This window comes from Patagioenas fasciata, chromosome 3 (genome assembly GCF_037038585.1).
Source record: "Patagioenas fasciata isolate bPatFas1 chromosome 3, bPatFas1.hap1, whole genome shotgun sequence".
NCBI lineage: Eukaryota > Metazoa > Chordata > Aves > Columbiformes > Columbidae > Patagioenas > Patagioenas fasciata.
Genome location: NC_092522.1, coordinates 7,823,950 through 7,843,270, shown reverse-complemented (window position 1 = coordinate 7,843,270; position 19,321 = coordinate 7,823,950). Strand labels below are relative to the sequence as shown.

The 19,321-nt window shown below is 43.1% G+C and overlaps 1 protein-coding gene across 2 annotated transcripts in view; it reads right to left on the bottom strand.

Moving 5' to 3' along the window:
• The window catches only part of PCSK2 (proprotein convertase subtilisin/kexin type 2), a 209,364-nt gene that overhangs the window by 7,011 nt on the left and 183,032 nt on the right, over positions 1-19,321 (bottom strand). For both annotated transcript variants that reach the window (XM_071805696.1, XM_065833914.2), the window contains 5 exons: positions 18,493-18,581; positions 15,726-15,901; positions 4,388-4,603; positions 2,992-3,092; positions 216-443 (listed from right to left, as the gene is read on the bottom strand). In XM_071805696.1, the coding sequence (XP_071661797.1) occupies positions 216-443; positions 2,992-3,092; positions 4,388-4,603; positions 15,726-15,901; positions 18,493-18,581 (810 nt within the window). The remainder of the gene's footprint in view (positions 1-215; positions 444-2,991; positions 3,093-4,387; positions 4,604-15,725; positions 15,902-18,492; positions 18,582-19,321) is intronic.

The window sequence follows — 19,321 nt, the reverse complement described above, 5'->3', positions numbered from 1 at the left end:
CCTCCAGCAAACTGGGAACTGAAAGACCATGTAGTTGATTTTATCACCTAAACTGAAATAATTGGAACGCTTCCGGTAATGTTAGACTTTCTTAGGAAAAAAACCCTCATTATGTTTCTTTGACTCTCTATGCCTTTGTCAATGTCTTTGCCTGCTTGTAGTCTCCTAAATGCCTGGAAGAAGCCAAACATATACTAAACCATCCATTCACTTACTCAGGTTCCTGTATCGACCCTCCAACGCAATGGAATCTCTCGGGAACAGTCTTCCAGTCTTTCGCCATCTTAACCATCGCTCCTGCATCTAGGACACCGTAGCCAAACAAATGGTTGAATTCCAGCCCAACACCATTTCTACGCCATTGATGAACCTCATCATGAAGCTGATTCCTCTTGGAGGTGAGCACTGTCAGATGCTGCATGTCTCTCCATGTCAGATCCACACTGGGGAAGAGCAACATGGAAAACAGCACAGTATTTCCAAGCAGATATTAAAGAAAGTGTGTTTGAATAAGTCTGCTTCCCTGAATCACACAGAAGTTTTATCTAGACATATCAATAATAAAGCTTCTGTTGATTTCAGCAGGAACAAGACTAAGTTTTAATTGTATAGTACTTCCCCAAAATATACTCCCCAAAATTGCAAAATAATTTCTTATTGTTTCTCTGTTCTTAAAAACAACTGTTTTTAACCACACATTATAGATCCACCATGCAATTTTTAAGATGATGAGTAGGATATTAAACCAGATCCTGAGAAGAATACAAAAAGAAAAGGAAGATGACAGAACTTCACCCAGCCCTCTTCTTAAACATTGCCCTCCTGCTCCTTGGCTGCTCATGTTTCCCATGGGGTTTCCAAGGTCCACCCAGAGGAGCCATGACCTGATGAAGCTGTTGAGCTGTTAAGCCAAGGTGTTAGTAATTCTGGTGGTCTGGTAATACAGATACATGGGCTGTGGGTGGCTGTAGGTTTGCATTGTAAGGTATGGCCGAGGTTTATCACCTGTGATACTTAAGCATGGATGGATGCAGTAAAGTAACTTTTGTCTAGATTTGCTGGTTATTTTTCATCATCAGCTCTTGTCTTCCTAGATGTGCAGTGATTATGCTGACAGGAAGGGCGCTTATAAGTTATTATTCTGGAAGCTTTAGAACTGACACTCTAATGCTACATAACTAAAGCTATTCCAGTTGTTTCATGATGAACTCTTTCAACATTACAATATGTCTGATTCAAACCATCAACCTCAAAGGATCTGCTTTTCAGCTTTCTGTGCCCCAAGTAATAAGCATGTGTGCATGCTGAATGTACACCAGAATAGCCAATTACTGTCATCTCTCCACGGTGACACAAGATAGCTGAAAACCAGATATCACTTGCATCATTCTTATTGAAACCTTTAAAGAGCTGCTACATATTTTAAACCCATACCTTCCATTTCACAGACTGATGTGGTTTTAGAGACCTGTCAGACATATATTGTATATGAGCTGAGGGACATATGACAGACAGCAGTTGTCTGCATGGACAACGGTGAACCAATCCTGTGAAGCTCCTGCAAATTATCCTGGCTATTTCTCCACTCACGTGGAGGTTTAACAGAGCCAGTCTAGAAGGACAGGGGACACTAACGGTTCTGTCTTCCCCTCCCTGCCCCTGCCCGTCTTCTCAGCAAAGGCTGGAAACCCAATCGCAAACCAGGGGTAATAGTCTGATTTCTACTTGTGATAGTTTGGCAAGAGTAATTCCAGTCTTCATGGGCAGTCCAAATGAAGAGGGATGGTAGTTACTACTGAGATACTAAGGTTGTAGTCAAAGTTAAACATGCAGTGGTCAGAAAATTAATTAAATCTTTACATTTTTATGGCCATGATTATTTATTACATCATGGCTGTCCCACTGAATGAATTCAATAGTAGAAGGATTAATCATCCAAAGTTAAACACTTGGCGTGTGTGTTTTATGTTTAAACAACCTGAAAAATGAAACCTTGTCCAAGTTTCACACAACAATCTTTGCTCTGCTAATGACAGGAACTTTGTCTCCTCTGCCAAATCTTTATTCTTCTGCATACTGTTGAAGAACTATGTATACAGTGCTCTCTTCATGCTATGATTACAGCAACTGAAGCTGTACACTTGAGGAAATGTTGTCTCACTTCATAAAATAATTTAACACAAAGCAAAGACATGGTATAGGTTATTGTAAGGAAAATTCTTCTGAATCTCTTAGAGAATAAGATAATGAAGCAAGATATACAAGAGGTCTCCAATGCTATGAATACCATGGAGATGATATGGATATTTACTCTTTCACATAACAGAGCAATTATGTAGCACAGAAGCAAATTACCAGGAACAGGTTAAAAAAGGAAATGTTCCCCACCACCATCGCCAAAAAGTGTAGAACTGATTGCCACTGGATGATATAGGTGCCAAATACAGACAAGCTGAAAAGAGTAAAATTCAAGGAATATAAATCTGCCTGTGGCTGTTAAGAAGGACAGGCTGACTGCTCGCTCTTCACACCACTGATTGCCAAAGCTGTTGTTGAAAGATTGCTCCTAATCCCCATTTGTTGTACTCTCCCCTCAGCATCACTGCAGACAGAATGTGGCACAAGATGAACTCCTGTATGATACCACAGGTTTGGTTTATATTTTGGTACGCTGGGCGTTCCACACTGGATATGTGAAGAAACGAAATCATCTCTCCATCCAAACAGTGCTGGAGAAGACAAACCCCTGGAAGCAGTGGATGGAGAGGACACAGGGAGAGCGAGTCAGCCAAAATCTATTTGCTCTATGGCTTTGGCGAGACTGCCGCTGCATCAGTAAGATACCACACACATCACTAGGGCAGCAGGCAACTTGTCAGCTGCTCCTTCAAGCCCCGTGCCACAGCCAGACAACGTGTCTGATGAACAGCGTTAAAGAAACCGCAGGCGCTCTCCTCTCTAGAGCTCACAAGGAATTTCCCAACAGCATACTTAGCCTCCAGGGCCAAGGCGAACACTCCGGCTGCTTCAGGGGCGGCTGCAGATGTTCCTGAGTGACGCAGGGTGCAGTTGCCATACAGATCTGTTGTAGCCTGCAATGACATTAGACATAATCAATGAAATGAGCTAGTCCATTTTTCTTGCAGCTCAGAAAAATACAGAAATGAAGTTTGTGCCCTTGCTCTTCAGAGTAATGGTGTGTTTGTTCCTGGATCTGTTTTCTTTAGAATAGTGTATCAATTTAAAACCATGGTGAGACATAGCTACAGAAGGTGTGAATGCAAGAATAAATTATTATGTAGTAAAACAGTATTTATTACCACTTAGAACTTAAACTTATATAGATGTCATTCATCTTCTATAAACGCAGTTTAAACAGAGGCCTTAAATTACCTCGTGGTTACCAGAAGGATTTGAAACTAGAACTTTTAACGGTATTGAGCTTCCTAACATTTGTGCAACTCTAGGACCAACAGTAGTACCAGGCTGCTATACTCTATGCAGATTAGTCACTAGAAGAGACTAGAAGCAAGCCTTAGAAGTACATTTTATGCTCATAATTACAAAGGTGCCACAGATCATCTTGGCTGATAGCAGCACAGAGCTGATATCAAGACAGAAATCGCTATTTTTCCATCTGCTACTGCACAGGGTCATTTTGGATGCTAGAGTTTGTCTCTGGGGTTTGAAACAGGGCCAAGGAAAATGTATAGATGCGTTTAGCAAAGACTGACCTTGAATTACTACACCTGAATTTTCCACTCTGTGAATTAGACTGTCCTGGCTAGTCTGAAGGTGCTGAAGAGCAGCAATCAATACAGCGGAAGAGAATCCCAGTTACACTTGAACAGAAACTGCCCGTTTTCCAGGAGCACGTACAGCCCTGTAGAGGACCTGAGTACAATGCTCTGCACTGCTCAAGATGAGACTGTGTGTCTGAGGGTAAATCTGAACCCCCACATCTCCTCCGTGGGTGACTGAATGTCTTTCTGCTCTGTGCAGCTTCTAGCGCAGCAGAAGTCTGGTTCGTGACTGCTCTGCCTGTACCAGTAAGTGTCATCTCAGATATTGACACTTTTCATTTAGATTTTTACAGAGACCTTTTGTCACACTGTCCTCTGGAAAGAGTGCAATCGAACTTCTAAATCTGATTTCTGGCAAAGGAAAGCACGAACTATATGAAGCTCTAAGAGATGGAAGATCATTGCTGTTCTCAATATGAACCCCACATCTCCTCAGCTGACAGTTTTGGCATGACCACGTGCTGCAGATGAGAAAATATCCATCTCAACAAAGGACCATCTGCTGCTCTGAAGCAAAGAGAGTTGTAATAGGTCATGGGAGCGCACAAAAACAGCAGCGACAGCACAATAATATCTGGACTCACCACGCCAGCCTCCGGATTTCTCTTCCTCCCATTACTAAAGGTGGAGGCTAATGTTGAAGAGCAGCTTTCATCATATAGGGCTGTCCGTCCATCATTTATAGCAGAATTGATGGAGATCGTCCACATGCTCGATGCATAACCGTCGCAGTTACAGTCATCATAGCTGCCCCCATCTCCAGAGGCCCACACGTAGATGCTTCCTTTGCCACCCCGGCCCTGTGAAAGGGGAAAATTGACTCTCTTGGGTTAAACTGCAAACAGGAGACAGCAGGTACTTTAAACTGTACATCTAATTGTAAAGCTAAGCACCTATAAAAGAGAACACTGGTCAAAACAAAATATACATCAACCTTAAGCTGAAATAACATGGACTTGTGCAGGTTATTAAATCCGGTTAACTGGCAGCCACAGGCAGTTCTGCAACCTTAGGTACGCAGAGCATTTCCATTTAGCTCCTGTTTTGCTTCATGCCCTGAAGGCTCCTGTGCCAGATGCAAAGACATTTTATGGATTCGTTAGCGTTTATGTCAAGGTCTAAGTGCTAGGAGGAAAGCGTTCTTCCAAAAGGGATACAGGTCATCTCACACAATGCGTTTGTAAGATCCAATTAGGTTCAGCATTGGGTAAAAAACTGTAAAACTGGCACCTTTTTCTCTCAATAGATTTTTCTCCAAAGGTATCAGTGACTCAGAGTTGTTTTTCTGACAAACCAGCTCCTACTATTAAGCAGAAAACAAAGTTATGAGACCATATAAGTCATCTACAGAAAGATGGTCTACCAATTACACTGAGAAGGCGGGAGATGGATGGGAGAGACAGAAGCTGAAGCGCAGCTAAAAAGGCTTCCCGCTAATTAAAGGAAAAATCTGTATCCTCTTCCAGACAGGCAAGAAGTGGGAAGGGATCAACTCAGCATCTCGTCCCAGACCAAGGAAGAGGCAGAGGCTGCCTGGAAGAGGGTAAGACCTGAGAACCATGGCATGCAGGGAAAGATCAGTGCTATGGAACCCAAAGCTCAGATCTCTACTATTCCAGCACAGTCACCATTTCTCTCCGTGTTTAGCCTCATGTAACCCAACATTTACTTCTACAGCACCAGAAGGGCTCAAGGTCCCAGTTTAACACACCGTTTATATGCACTGGGCAGAAAGTAAGAAAAAAATATCTCCTCTGGCCTCGTCATTGTCCATCATTAACTGCAAGTTAAAGAATATACAAACATAGCAACCTGCAATGGTATTTTAATAGGGAACCTTTTCTGCCAGGAATTTAAATCAAATCTGAGTTCCCAGCAGTAGCTTCTATTTTTCATCATCCCCCACTGAACAGAGCAACCTCATTATTTCAGGCATGTTAGTGAGTTGCATTATAATCCACTGAATTGCACAGCAGGTTTGCTGCCACTGGAGTACGTAACATCTCAGGACATAAGATTTTCATAATAAAGATGATGGCTATGAAAAAGCTTATTGAAATCAGTCTAAGAACTCCCACAAAGATCTGAGCTCCATCATTTGAGTTTTAAGGGAGGAGGATACTGTTGCAAAAACACATACTCCAAGAACAAAATAATTCCAGGTAATTAGTTTTAAAAAATTAAAAAGATCAGCATAACAAGAACATTATGTCTTTTTTCCCTTTGACTTTTTCCATATCCCACCTTGTGCTCTTGCTGATAGCCCACAGGGCCCAACCCTGGGCTTTGGCCTCACTTCAGAGGCTACGTCCCAAGCTTGCCACCGTGCCCACATCCACCTTCATGCCACCTTGCCACCATCTGTCTCCTTTGGACAGCCTCACTGGCAGCTTGAGCACATCTCTCTGTCCCAAACAGGCAGGCTGCTGCCCAACGCAGACAGCAGGTGGTTGCTGGTGCCAGAACAGGGTTTTTAAGATGCACAGACCAGTTTTTAAATAGCCTTTTCCTTACAGACATTTTAAGAGGAAACACTTCGTTTTCCTGTGATAGATTCACAAAAGTAGCTTGGTGCTTGCAAGCTGGCCTCTGCAGCATTCATCACAGGGAGGCAGACTTAGCCCTGCTTGGCAAATTGTTCCACGCAGCCAAAACTGGGTATTGCTGTGAAGCATTTCATTCAACCCACAGGTGAGATTTGTGGCAGAAAGTGAGTGTAACAGATTGATGGTGGGGAGCAGGGGAACCCACAGAGAAACTGGAATTTGGACTTGAGTCCGTAGGTGGGGTTTATCCTGCTAGGTGCTGCTCGGGACGGATTTTCTCCATGTTATTACTGTAATGTGAGAATAGCCTCAGGATATCACTTCTAGGAGAGTCACATACCCAAGCATGGCTTAGTGTTAAAACCTGTAATTCACCTCTTAATACTTAATTTCAGTTGCCTTTCCCTCTTAGCCAGGACTGGATAGAGGAGAAAACACCACTGGAATAAACTAATAGCAGCCCATTGTTTGCAATGATGCTCAGGACTTGCTGCTCACATTTCGCACAATCAGACCTCGAGCAGTAGGACAGTTTGCACAGCAAACTACTATGCCTGGATAGTAGTGGTCTAAACCTGAAAAATCCCAGTTGGGTCAACTAAGTGTCATATTTAAAGTGAACTGAAAGCTCCTCTTTGCATCTCAAACTCACATGAACCAAAAAAATTTCAGCAGTGTCACTCGGCTTAGGCTGCTGTAAATTTAGGGCAAAATCAGGACTGGAGAGGGTGGTAGTAATACAAACCTACAAACACCAGAGGGAGCCTGAAGGAAGACTCAGGAAGAAGAGAGAAGACTAGAACAATAATAAGATACATTTTAAAGAACATCTCTCCTCCGGAATCCTATTGAACCCTGCTCATTTACACCAAAAGTGACGCACTGTGTGGCACACACGCTTCTGAGCCATCTCAAGCTGTATCTTGCTAACAGCTGAAAGTGGATCTTGATGCATTTAGTACTAGCCCTAGAGAGGCCCACCTATCAATTCATGCTAAACCAGAACTGAATCTTGGGCAAGGCTACATGGACAAAGTCACAGATAGCAACCAAGAAGCTCTCTCTGCAGAAATGGCAGGTTTTCTATTTCCAGTGTCCTTCGTGGGATGTTGTGCTTCCAGCAAAAAGTATTCCTGAGAAATTTTCTTACCCCTTTTCTCACCTTCTGAAGAGCACAGTCCCAGAAAATTTCTACTGAACTACCTTGCAAAAGTGAGACTGCAGCCTAATTCACTTTATGTAACTTTAGGCACATCCTGAGCTCTTTTTTTTCCCTTGTTACTCTGTTCATTCATCATGCTTGCTGGGCTAGTACTTCTCAAAGTTTTCATTGCTTGATCACACTATCCAGGTAAAAATGAGTGGTATTTAATAAACAAATCTCCTTTCAAGGAGATCCTTTCCCATCTAGGCTGGGAAGTGCTCATGTGAATAACAGCTGGTACAGCCTCTGCCTTGGCTCCCCTAGTTCATTCACTCCTGTCTGGCCATCGGGGTTGCTAAAGATGGATGGAAGGAACATCACACACTTTACACCACGTTCCTGATGCCCTTTGGCTCTGGCCTAATCCTGCAGTTATAGGTGAACAGTGCAAGCTAAAAACAAAGAACAGGCTCCTGCCCTGAAAAGCCAGGGAACGACAGCATCAGGACAGCAGCAGGCAGACAGGCTCAGGATAACAGGAAAAAAAAGCAGCACCTGACTGTGAGGGGGTATTTCAAGATAAGGAGAAAAAATGGTTTGCTGATGTTTATAGACTGTCCCATGTCTAAGGGAGAAAATGCAGATAGAGCCCATTTGAAGAAAATATGAAAAATTACAGAACTGGAAATTGCTTTCTGTAACAAATTCAAAGCACATATTATTTTATAAGCACTTTTCTTTTTGTGCCACATATGATAGCTATTTTGTAATTCTCCCCCTTAAGAAAACAGAAGTGTTTCAGCACCCTCTATATAATTTAATAGCAATTTATGTGCCTGCTATGCTAAGAGATAGGTTGGTGTTCCAGAAAAAGCGAAAAATTCTATAGCTTTTTCAAGTCTTTGCCATAGGTCCTACTGACCTATGAATAGGACTCAGTTATTTTCCATCCCCTGTTAATTCCAACTGTGTTTTCATCTAAAAAGAGTGTTTCTTTCTCTTCAGGATCAAATTATTTGAAAATCCTTATGTGTGTTGTAATTAAAAACCACATTCTTCAGTAATGGTTGCTAATTCTCTCAGAAAGCCCAGTTTGCAGTCCAGGGTATGGTGTGCCCAGAACACACGGCTCTGCCTGGAGACACTTTGCAATGCTGGCTCTGCAGGGAACATGAAATTGCCACCGTGCCCCCAGGCTGGGCCGTGCCAAGGACAGACTGTGGAACAGCTGTGGGACCATTTGCCTGCTGTCATGACTTGGCCAGGAACCATCAGGCTGGGTTCTCCAGACACCTAGGAGCCTACGCAGAGTCCTTGCTTTGCCTCGGTCTCCCCATCACTTGGGTACACGAGTGGTCTGGCGATGGGGTGTCAGCCAGCTGGAGGCAGCGAGTCCTTGGCACTGGTGTCCTGCTGCTCATCCTGTGCGCTGCCAGGGTTTTCTGGAGCCTGCCTGTGTGTTCCTGCATCCCTGACACGGTGCCAGCTGGACAGCCCATCGAGCCCTCGCTCTCCTGGCTCCTCCAGCTCCCTCTGCATCTGCCAGGCTGATCTGCTCAGAGCAATCTGGTAGCCCATGACTTGTCAAGCACTGGAACAGGCTGCCCAGGGAAGTAGTGGAGTCACCATCCCTGGAAGGGTTTAAAACACACCTAAATGAGGTTCTTATGGACATGGTTTAATGTCAAAATTAGGTTATGGTTGGACTCTATGATTTTGAGGGTCTCTTCCAACCAAAATGATTCTATGATTCCCAGACCCCTCTGCTCCTTCGCTAAAATCTAAAGCCCAATCTGGGCAGAAACACACACCTGACAGTAAGCTCACACATGCCAGGCAAGTAAGCTCACTTCAACCACACAGCCAACAAAGTTTAAAGCAGGAAACATACCTGGATTTCCAAATTCTGCTATGGCACACATTCGGGGGGGGCACAGCTGCCTTGTTTGAACTGAATGCCTTAACACTTCTCCCACCTCCAGCCACTTCCAAAAGCCTGGAGCTGCTGTACTGTACCCCTGGCAAAGTCCAGGATGCCCAGCACACACCCAAGTTGTGGGGTTCAGCACAGAAGAAACAGCGGCTGGGTTATCCCACCCAAATTCAGCACTGCTGAAGGTGCTGTCCCTTCGCTGTTGGCCTGTCCAGCTCTCACATGTTCAATGGGGAAAGAGGAAAGGCTGTTTTGGCAGGAGTAGAAACTCAGCTGAACACTTGGCTGCTATGAAGAGGACAACTGTCACTTGGAACCATGTTTCAGTCGTGCTTCTCCTGGTTTTGTCCCTTTCATATTCTGCTGCCTTCAATAACTGGCTTGTCTGATTCCTCCTAGCAGATTTCTGAAAATATCTGCGTCAAGTAATAATCACTCAGGTACAAGAGATTGCTGCATACAAGGTTCTCAAAGAACTGAGCCCTATAATTGTTAAACCCTAACAAAAGGCTTTATGTAAGTTATTCTAGACCTGGTCAGAGAAGAGTACTGAACTCCCATCTACCCACCCCCACTTAATTGTGTAACAATACCTCCTCTGGCTAAGAATACAGGGTGTCTCAAAAAGATGGACTCAATTCAAAGCAGTTGTGGGGTCACCATCTTGTGAACGACCAAGGCTGGGGCTGTTTGTGCCCTGGGAATCATTTTAAACTCTATTACGTGCCCTTTCATGGGCAGTTTGTGGCTGTAGAGATACAGTGATTTCAAACTGGGTCCATCTTTTTGAAACAGGTTGTAATGCTTGACCCATTTTCTACATTTAAATTACTGTCGAAGCTGGATGGGCTTCTGTTAACTGAGAGAAACAAATGGAAAGTTACGCTTTCGGTGAAGAGGCAGCATTAGTTTTCAATTAGGGTTCAGTCCAGCAGGGGAATGGGGCAGGAACTTTGAAAATGTTGAGATAAAACCGAGTAATTATCCATTCCGATTTTTGCTGGACTCTCGGCTGCATACTCTAAATGATGATTTGTTACTGTATTCCAACAATTCTGCAGGTGTCATTCTGGTATTGATAATATTTGCAAAAATCTATCCTGTATTTCTGAGTTAGATTACCACTGAGAATAAGATTCTAAACATCCGATTTACTTTTCGCCAGTGATGACGCTGGTTTCTGTCCCCAGAGTTCCCAACTGGTATGGTGAACCCTGGCCTCAAAGTGTCACCTGTGGCTCTTCCAACGCTGTGCAAAGGTCCCAGCTGGCGACACCAGCCTTGCTGCTGAGTTGTGGCACAGAGATTGGGCAGAAACACTCTTGGGGTCAGACTGAAACAGCTAAATCTACATTTTGAGGCTACATTATTGTCTTGCCTCCTTAGAAAACAGTAATTTACATGTCAATAAAGGAAATATTTACATTTGGAGCTTACAAATATTGCCATGTTGGTCCAACCTATTGATAGAGTAGCTTTCTGCTCTTTATGTGACAGTCATTCGAGTCTTTGTGAAAGGCACTATTTAACCATGTCACAGGCCCGTGCAAAGCACGAACCCACAACAGCCAAGGTCCTCAGCTGACCAAAGCATCCCTGAGGAGGCCAGTAGCACAACAGAAATCAGTGGCACTTGGATATTTGTCCTCATCCTGTCCTCATAGAATCATAACACCATTTTGGTTGGAAGAGAGCCTTAAGATCATCAAGTCCAACTGTAATCTAGCTCAGGCACTAAAGCATCTCATCTACATGTCTTTTAAACACCTCCAGGGATGGTGACTCCACCACTTCCCTGGACAGCCTGTGCTTCACAACCCTTTCCGTGAAGAAGCTTTCCTAATATCCAATCTGAAGCTCCTGTGGCACAACTTGAGGTCATGTCCATTTCCTGAGCTGCGGCAGGAAAGCAGACGGTCACAGACCGATCTCCAAACATGGGTCATGTACTCAAAGGTTGTGTATCCCATTGTCAGGTTAGAAAAGCTGGTCGTGCTGTGTTACAAAAGCCTGAGAATATCCTGTGAGGTGAATGAGGTGACTTCAGAATTCCAAGCAGATATAATGTACTTGTGTGAGGTTTTAATGAGGTTTGATTTTATCTTATATGAATAAGACAAGGCATGGAATTATAATGCACATTCTAGACACAATAGCAATACAATAGTAAAGGGCTGCCAGGTTCTAAAGAAGCTTGTAAGGCCTCCTCAGAAACTGAGTAATCAGATGGTCGCCAGACAGAACATAAAGCAATTTCCCTATCCTCATTTGGCTGTTGAGCAAATAAAACAATAAAACTGCATATACTTTATTAATGTGCTATCTTCAGCATATTTCAAAGAACAATAACACAACGTCTGTGGCCTTGGAGAGAGGTAAATGAAAAATATTTCTTTTTAACACCGTCCTTTCTTCTCTTATTGGTAAGCCCAATTACAGACCCATGATGAGACTATAAATTCTTAATACTGCTCCCCTGGCAATTTGTACTTGTGCAGCATTTTCTTAGGTAGAACCATATTATATAAGCAATAACATTTTCACCAGCACAAGCACAAATGGATCATGTCTTATATATTTTGACTTAGCTGGCGAAGTCTCAAGAAATTAATGCAGTCCAAAAGCAACTCTTCACAACCTACTCATATAAAAGCCTACATGGCAAAAATGCAACAGATAGAGAGCAGCTTAGCTTGATTACTTGTCACTGCCTTAAATTCCAATAACTGAAGCTGGAAAGAACTGGACTCATGAAACAGCAAGTAAGGAACATTTACTGGATATTGCATTAAAAACAGGATGTACCATAAAACGTGGGTGGAATTAGTTCTTGAGCTAGTTACCTTTTCCTGTTTAAGACGATTGCTGATACAATTCTTGATGCAAGGTACCAGAGAATAAAAAGTCTATATTTAAGAGAGTTGTGCTCTCTCAGAAATCCCATCCCTACCTCTCCCCAGCGTGGGTCAGCACAGGTCACACAAGGGCTCTGTATATCACGCAGTTATCACTTTGTCTGGCCATACTAAATATAAAACACTACCACCAACTCATTCTCCCCTTCTCTCAAATGAAAGTACTTCTCACTCAGATAAGACAGCTGTGTGTGCTCAACACCAACAGGCTACTTTGCTTGTTCCTAAGTCCATCGTCCTGGTTTCTTGCTCTGCTCTGCATTTTAGTTTGTATTTCTGCACCTGCAGTAAAACCCCTCCACAGCTCATCAAATAAAGATATCTGCAAATACGTGACAGTGTGATGAGGAGTGACGAAACCGAGCATATGAGCAGGGCTAAAATATCTCAGGACAGCTTAGAACAATGCTAGGTTGGTGATTTACTGAGACTGCAAAGAAACATACACCTTTCTCCCTAGATCCCAAGAACCTGCTGCTGATCATAGGTGAAGCTCAGACAGACTGTAGAGGCCAGGTAACAAAATCTCATTAAGGATATCTATTTTTTGCTCCCAACAAGCGTGTTTGAAGAAAGAGCAAGTGTGACAGAGTGCACTCCCTGGATCTCTCTTTCACCAAACAGAACAGCATTTGTCCCCAGACACACAAAGCAGAAGTCTCGCAGTTTCTGCAGTTGGCATCATCTTCTCGTTATCAGTGAATCATTATCCCCGGCAGCTCTAGAAGGAGGACTTCAGAAGGGCATGACAGTAGAACTGAGTTTAGGGGAAGGATGAAACTCTTGCCAGTGAGTTTCTCCTTGGGCTGGGTTCCCAAGTGTGGGGGCAACAAGGTAAATGTCAACTCAGTTAACTGCATATTCCTCATCAGAATTTCGTATCCCTCCAACTTATTTCTAGTTTATTGCATCAGAAGCAAGGATATTAACCTTGCTCTATGCAAGAGATCTTCCATTTCCTTCTAGGATATTTGGAAGTATTGCTTTTAGTTTAATAACACATTTTTATTCTCAGCATGTTGCTTCCTCCCAGCCAATATTTCAGCTTCATCACTAATTCATGAACCATCACTCTGGTGAGAATCAGCCCTAGACTAAGAAAAAGAATTTTTACATTTATTTGTCTCTCAGTTTATAGAAGATACTTTTCTCCTTAATAAGAGGGCCTTTTATTCAGAAAAATGATCATAAATTAGATTTACATTTGTACAGTCAATAGGAAATTTGATGCATATATTATAGACCTAAACTAGGTAAAAGGGTATTATATCAAAGGCTGGTTAGTCTTCCTTTACACGCAGGAAAGTCTGCAGTGTTTTTTTCAAAGCACCACAGAGAGCACCCAGCACCCACTGACATCTTGAAATACCTTTAAGAAAATATGGCTCTCCACAAAAAGAAATCAGAACAAACTATACCCAAAAACCCCTTCTATGACAGGAAATGTAATCAGCAAAATAAGGGCAGATAAAGCTACAATCACAGTGCAAAGGGAGTTATCTGGGGTGGAATTGTCTCTTCATTGCCACACATACTGCCAGGAGACAGCTGGGATACTGCCACTCTAAAATTAAGTGTAATTGTCCCCAAACAATAATTGTCCCCAAACAAACAAACAGCTTAGGTACAGTCCAGTATTATTCCTTGCTCTCTAATGCTGCAATGGCTGTTTGACAGAATGTGTTTCCTAATGCAGGCTCTCCTGTTCATTTTATGCTTTCTGATCAAGTATCAGATCCCCATTCTCTCTCTTCAAGCATTCAACCTGAGACATCTCAGGACCCCTTCCAGCCTTAATATTGCAAATTATTTCTTAAAGAGAATTACAAACACTTTTGAGGGGAAGGAATTAAAAAAGTAGTATTCCCAACACTTCCAAGTATGAGACTATGACCAGGCAATAAAACAGAAGAGAAAAATCCCTTCTCCTGCACTTAACATTCAAAGAGAAGGTTAATTCCAGTGTAAGTCCACAAACTAAAGCATATGGTGATACGATAACAAGTTAATGGAAATATCTTTTAAATAGTGGAAGATCAAGTATCCACTAACTGTAAGACACCAAGATGTGGCTAAAATATCAGCTGTGTGACATACCTAAGAAAGATTCTACCCAAGACAGGAGTATTAAGAAGGTCTTTATGTAAACTCCAGATAAATGAAAGAAAGTCATGAGAAGAAACACAGCTTGTGTTAGATGGCTTCATAGCAACTTTGAGCTCATCAAAGGTTTGTAAAGTTTATACTACAAAACTGAGTAGATTCAGGAGAAATTTGTGACAAGTCTTGCCAAGGTTTTGCAGTACTTTTTGAGGGGTGAGAGCATGAAGGTGACTAATTCATCTATTATAGGCAAAACATTTGAGGTTCAGGATTCGAGAAACTGTTAGATGCTTCACTACCTACCACAGCAGTAGATTTAATTATCATGTCACAAAACATGGTAAACTGAACGTGCTGCTCACAACGAGGTGGTGATGAGGAGTGGGAGAAACTGGCACAAGTAAGAGGAAGAAATAATTTGGATGGAAAAATGAGTAATTGCAGGGCTCCCACACAAAACCACCCCAGATGTGCTGGGGAATTTCAGATCTTTTCATGATGGATACCCATCTATGTTCGACCAAGGCAAGGAGGCTCATTCCCTACAGCACCAGGAGCAGCTGTGGTTGTCCAGGCTGCATGACACCAAACAGATGGAGACAGAGCCATGCAAGGTTGGTTTTGGACTGGTTTGCTTTGTTTTGTTTTTCTATTTGAGTCGTGGCACACATTTTACCCAACCTTCTAATAGAGTACAGCTTTAACAGATTCCAGGATGATATTCAGTGTCTTCAACAAAGACCACAGACTGTTCCTAGAGGGAGATGGAAAGGTGGGAATAAACAAGGACACTTCTGCTACTGGGGAATATATTGTTCCATGGACACATGAGGAGTTGTGATTCAATCACAGCTATAGTAATGACCATACACGAGTGACCTGAAAGACACTACAAACTGAAAATTATAATTAAACTGGGAGCACACCAAAACAGCCAACGTGAGATCAGTAGCACAGCTGGCATGTTTCAACCTGCGGAATATTTACAGCATCAGGCTCCTCCATTTTGACTGCAATAGCATATGAAAAGCATTTGTAAACTGACCAGAGATAAACACAGTTCCATGCAAGAGAGCACTGTGTCCTGCAATAAAAGCAATGTAGCAATATTGCTGGGAGAATATCAGTGGACTTGGAACACGCTGAAAGTTGGAATAGTTTACACAATTGCATTGTGTTCTGCAACATCTATGGAAGGCCCCCGTATTCCCAAGTCACCGGTTTCAGCACATGTACATATCATTCTGCCCCAGTATCCAGCTTATTTAATAAGACTGTTACCTTGTTCACACCATCTGCCATCGCTTGCAGTGTTAGCTCTCTAGGTCCATCCACGGTCTTCCCATTATCAGTTGGTCCCCAGCTGGCACTATATATGTCTATGACTTGAGGCATATGACTGATGGAGGAAGCCTCAATAATGTCTGTCATAAACGGCTGGTCGAGCATTCGAATACCTGTAGATTTAATCAACGTAAACATGAATTATGCATTACCCACCACAAGATGAAATCTCAGCATCTGGAGAAGTCCCCCAGTTACAAGTATTTCAATTCACTGGCAGTTTAAGCCGCTCAGTAATTCCATGCTCGCCATTCCCATTTCACCAGGGTGTGCTTACCCAGCAGGACAGCAGCATTAAACACCCAGCCACAGCAATGCAGTGTGGCCCAGAAAGAGAAAGCACTTGTTAGCTTTCCAATTACACAGTATTTTCCATCTACCATTTGAAAACACTTTTAAAACAGTAGTATTCATCAATCTCAACATTTCATAGCATTTAAATAATATTAATAGTATTTAAAATATTATTTTGTAACAACTAGGGAATAGGATTAAGGCCCCACCCAATCTAATTTATACTCAGTGATGTGTTGACACTTCATTAGTTTTTCAAGTAATTTTTCTGTTTATTTTGGTTCTACTCCAGAATTTAATCAGAGAGGGGAAACACACTACACAATTTCCTGGAAAAATATCATTGTGTCAACATGCAGACGCAGTAGCAAAATATCGCCAGTATTTGGAGAAAAAAGCAAACTAAAACCTGCTTCCTTTAACTCCTACTGCAACAGAAATCGAGTTAGAGTTCAAGTGATACAATCCTAGGACATGTCAACTTCATAAAACCTCAAAGTGTTGGTCCTAAGCAAGGCAAAGAGTGTGACAAAGAGAGAAGCGCAAGCCCTCACATCCATCATGCCCCACACACAGGACAGATCCACTGAAAGTCAGTCTCTCAGTGGCCTTTGGGTGAGGCCTGAGTAACCACAGACACATTCCACCTCTCTTTTGTAGCCTTGAGTGGAAGTTCAGTTTTTCCCAACAGTTTTAGGACAGAAATGGGACAGAAATTAATACCGCACACTGTGAATGGTAGTGATGACCCTGATTTAGAAGCCACTGCTTTTTCTATATTCAATACAAAACCCATGTGCCAAATGCGAGGCTGGAAAAAGTGGTAGAAACTTTAATTAGAAACCAGATGAAAACTGGGTATTCCTGATCTGCTAATTCAAGCTAGAAATTATGAAGTTAGACTCTATGAGAAATCCCTTCACATGATTATACAATTAAGATTTGCACTGAAAACACAGAATTAATGACCCCAGCAAGGTGGGGGAACAACAGGAGGAGCCTGGAGCAAAAAGCAAAATAATGCGATACCCCAAGTCATTGGTTACCAACTTCCAATTCCACCTGCACACATGGACCCTGCATTGTGTCAGCAGCATTCTCAGCTCTAATGAACCTCCAGGACCTCAGTGACCAGGTGGTGGTGCTACAGGTGCACACTGTCCCCAGGCAGGAACGGCTGGCACTTCCAAACACCTCTGGGGATGTTACCACAAAGCAGACAAGTGTGGAAGATTATCTGTAGGCTGGTGGTCATCAGAACAGGCCTTTTGATTTTTAAGCAATCAGCTTGAAGTTGCAGAGTTATGCCAATAATGCAGATGAGATCCACTCAAAATCCCATATCTCAATTCACACACCTCTGAAAGCAGTTATTGCTAGAATGTAAACATTAAATGTGCCATTTCTGGAAGGGACATCACTAGACCTGCCTGGCCAGTTACTGGCTCTCAGTGATATCTCTTGGGGTAACAGCTTAGCAAACATTGCTTGCTGCCCTTCTAAGTGGAGATTCAGCTTTTGATCATGCAGGTGATAGCTGAAACGCAGCCTTCTCCTGACTCTTCCAACAGCACGGCGAAACAGGGACCGGTCAGATAGAGCAAAGCTGCCCATGCACACACACTGCGAACTGTTCCCAGGAAGCAGTGGGTGCATCCACACTGGAATTTTAGTTGGACCGGGGAATGAAATGAAATTCATAATCATCTATCTCTGCTTGCTGCACCTTGGTTCTCATCATGGAACAGTCTTAGTGTGGGAAAACTGGATTTCTTTAGATTAAACTAAGTTGACACATGCTGTGCAAGAGCCTAATTCACTCCAATCCATGCATTCAGTCTGTCAGTGCAGACAGGAGCTAGTTAGAAGTAAAAAAAACCCAATACCCCCGAGGTGTGAATGCTGGGTACTAAGCACCACCCATTGCATTCTGTGCACCTGCCCCCACATCACTTGTTAAAATAGAGGAAACCAATGACTGCAGAGATTTACAGCACTGCAGGGCCTGCCCTGTGAAAGCCTAAAGAATAAAAGCAGCATGGGATTTGCCTTTTCAAGCACTGTTTCCAAGTGCAGCAGGAATTTATAGTTTACCCCCTGCAAAATGAGATTCACAAATGATTCTGCAACAACACAGGGAAAAAGCATTGAAAGTCAGTATACAAACAGGAGCTGGCATAAGGAGCATATCTGATCCTTTGCAATGTTATTAAAGAGGCTATATGAGGTCCTCAATTGAACAGTCAAAGCCACGGAGAATTTCTTCTCCTCTGCTACTGTGAAAAGTAATAAACACATGGCCCAGTGCCAGCCTGTAGTCCTGTCCTGGGCAACACTCCCTGTCTCTGCAGAAGTTCTGCCTGAGGCGCAGTGCTGTAAGGACCTTTTACACCTTGAATTGCTACCATACCTGCTACCTTGGAGTTGTACGCGACTCCCACGCCGCAGATGTTGTTGTTGGCAGCTGCAGACACCTCTCCTGCACACCTCGTCCCATGGCTGCAAAAGAGAAGACAGAGACACCATGTGAACCTCAGCTAATGCATGTCCTGAATTGAGCTGGATCACCACGATCTTGGTTTTGCGTCACAATCAGCTCCCAGCACTGCCAAGGAAACCAGTTCCAAGGCAAACCGTTGGCTGCACTACTCGATACGTGGATGAGCAGGAGATAATCAACTTCCCCTCTGCGGTTGCTTCTGAGGGTAACATGCATACTTATGCTTCATTTAGTCCTATAGTTATCCAGACCTTTTCTTTTTAACTCTGTCAAACAGGTTCTGCGTTGTTAACAACCATTTGTCAGTAGAAGCAGGCCCTTGACAGAACAGTGTAAAAATAACATCAATATTAATTCCTTCATTTTTGTGACTGGACAGTGCGACACCCACTTTTTTCATCCCCACAGAACAAAGTCTGATTGCCTTTTTGCTGTTCAAACACGTAGCAGGAGTGTACCTCTGTCCACAAGAGAAATGCTATGGCAAGAGGTGGGGTGGTTCGCCAGACCCACAGCATGTGCATTCCTGTCCTCCAGTGCCTCATTCCCAGGAGAACTCCCAGGTGCTCCAGCTGGCAGCTCACAGAGCTACAGCTTTCTGCCCAAATGGGACATGTCTCTGCTCTGACACGGAGGTCCAGGTTCAGGCTCACACATGGCATCTCACAAACACCTGGCATCTCTGAACTGCTTTACAGTCCTGCAGAAAGGCAGATCGCATTTTCCTTTCTCCTAATTC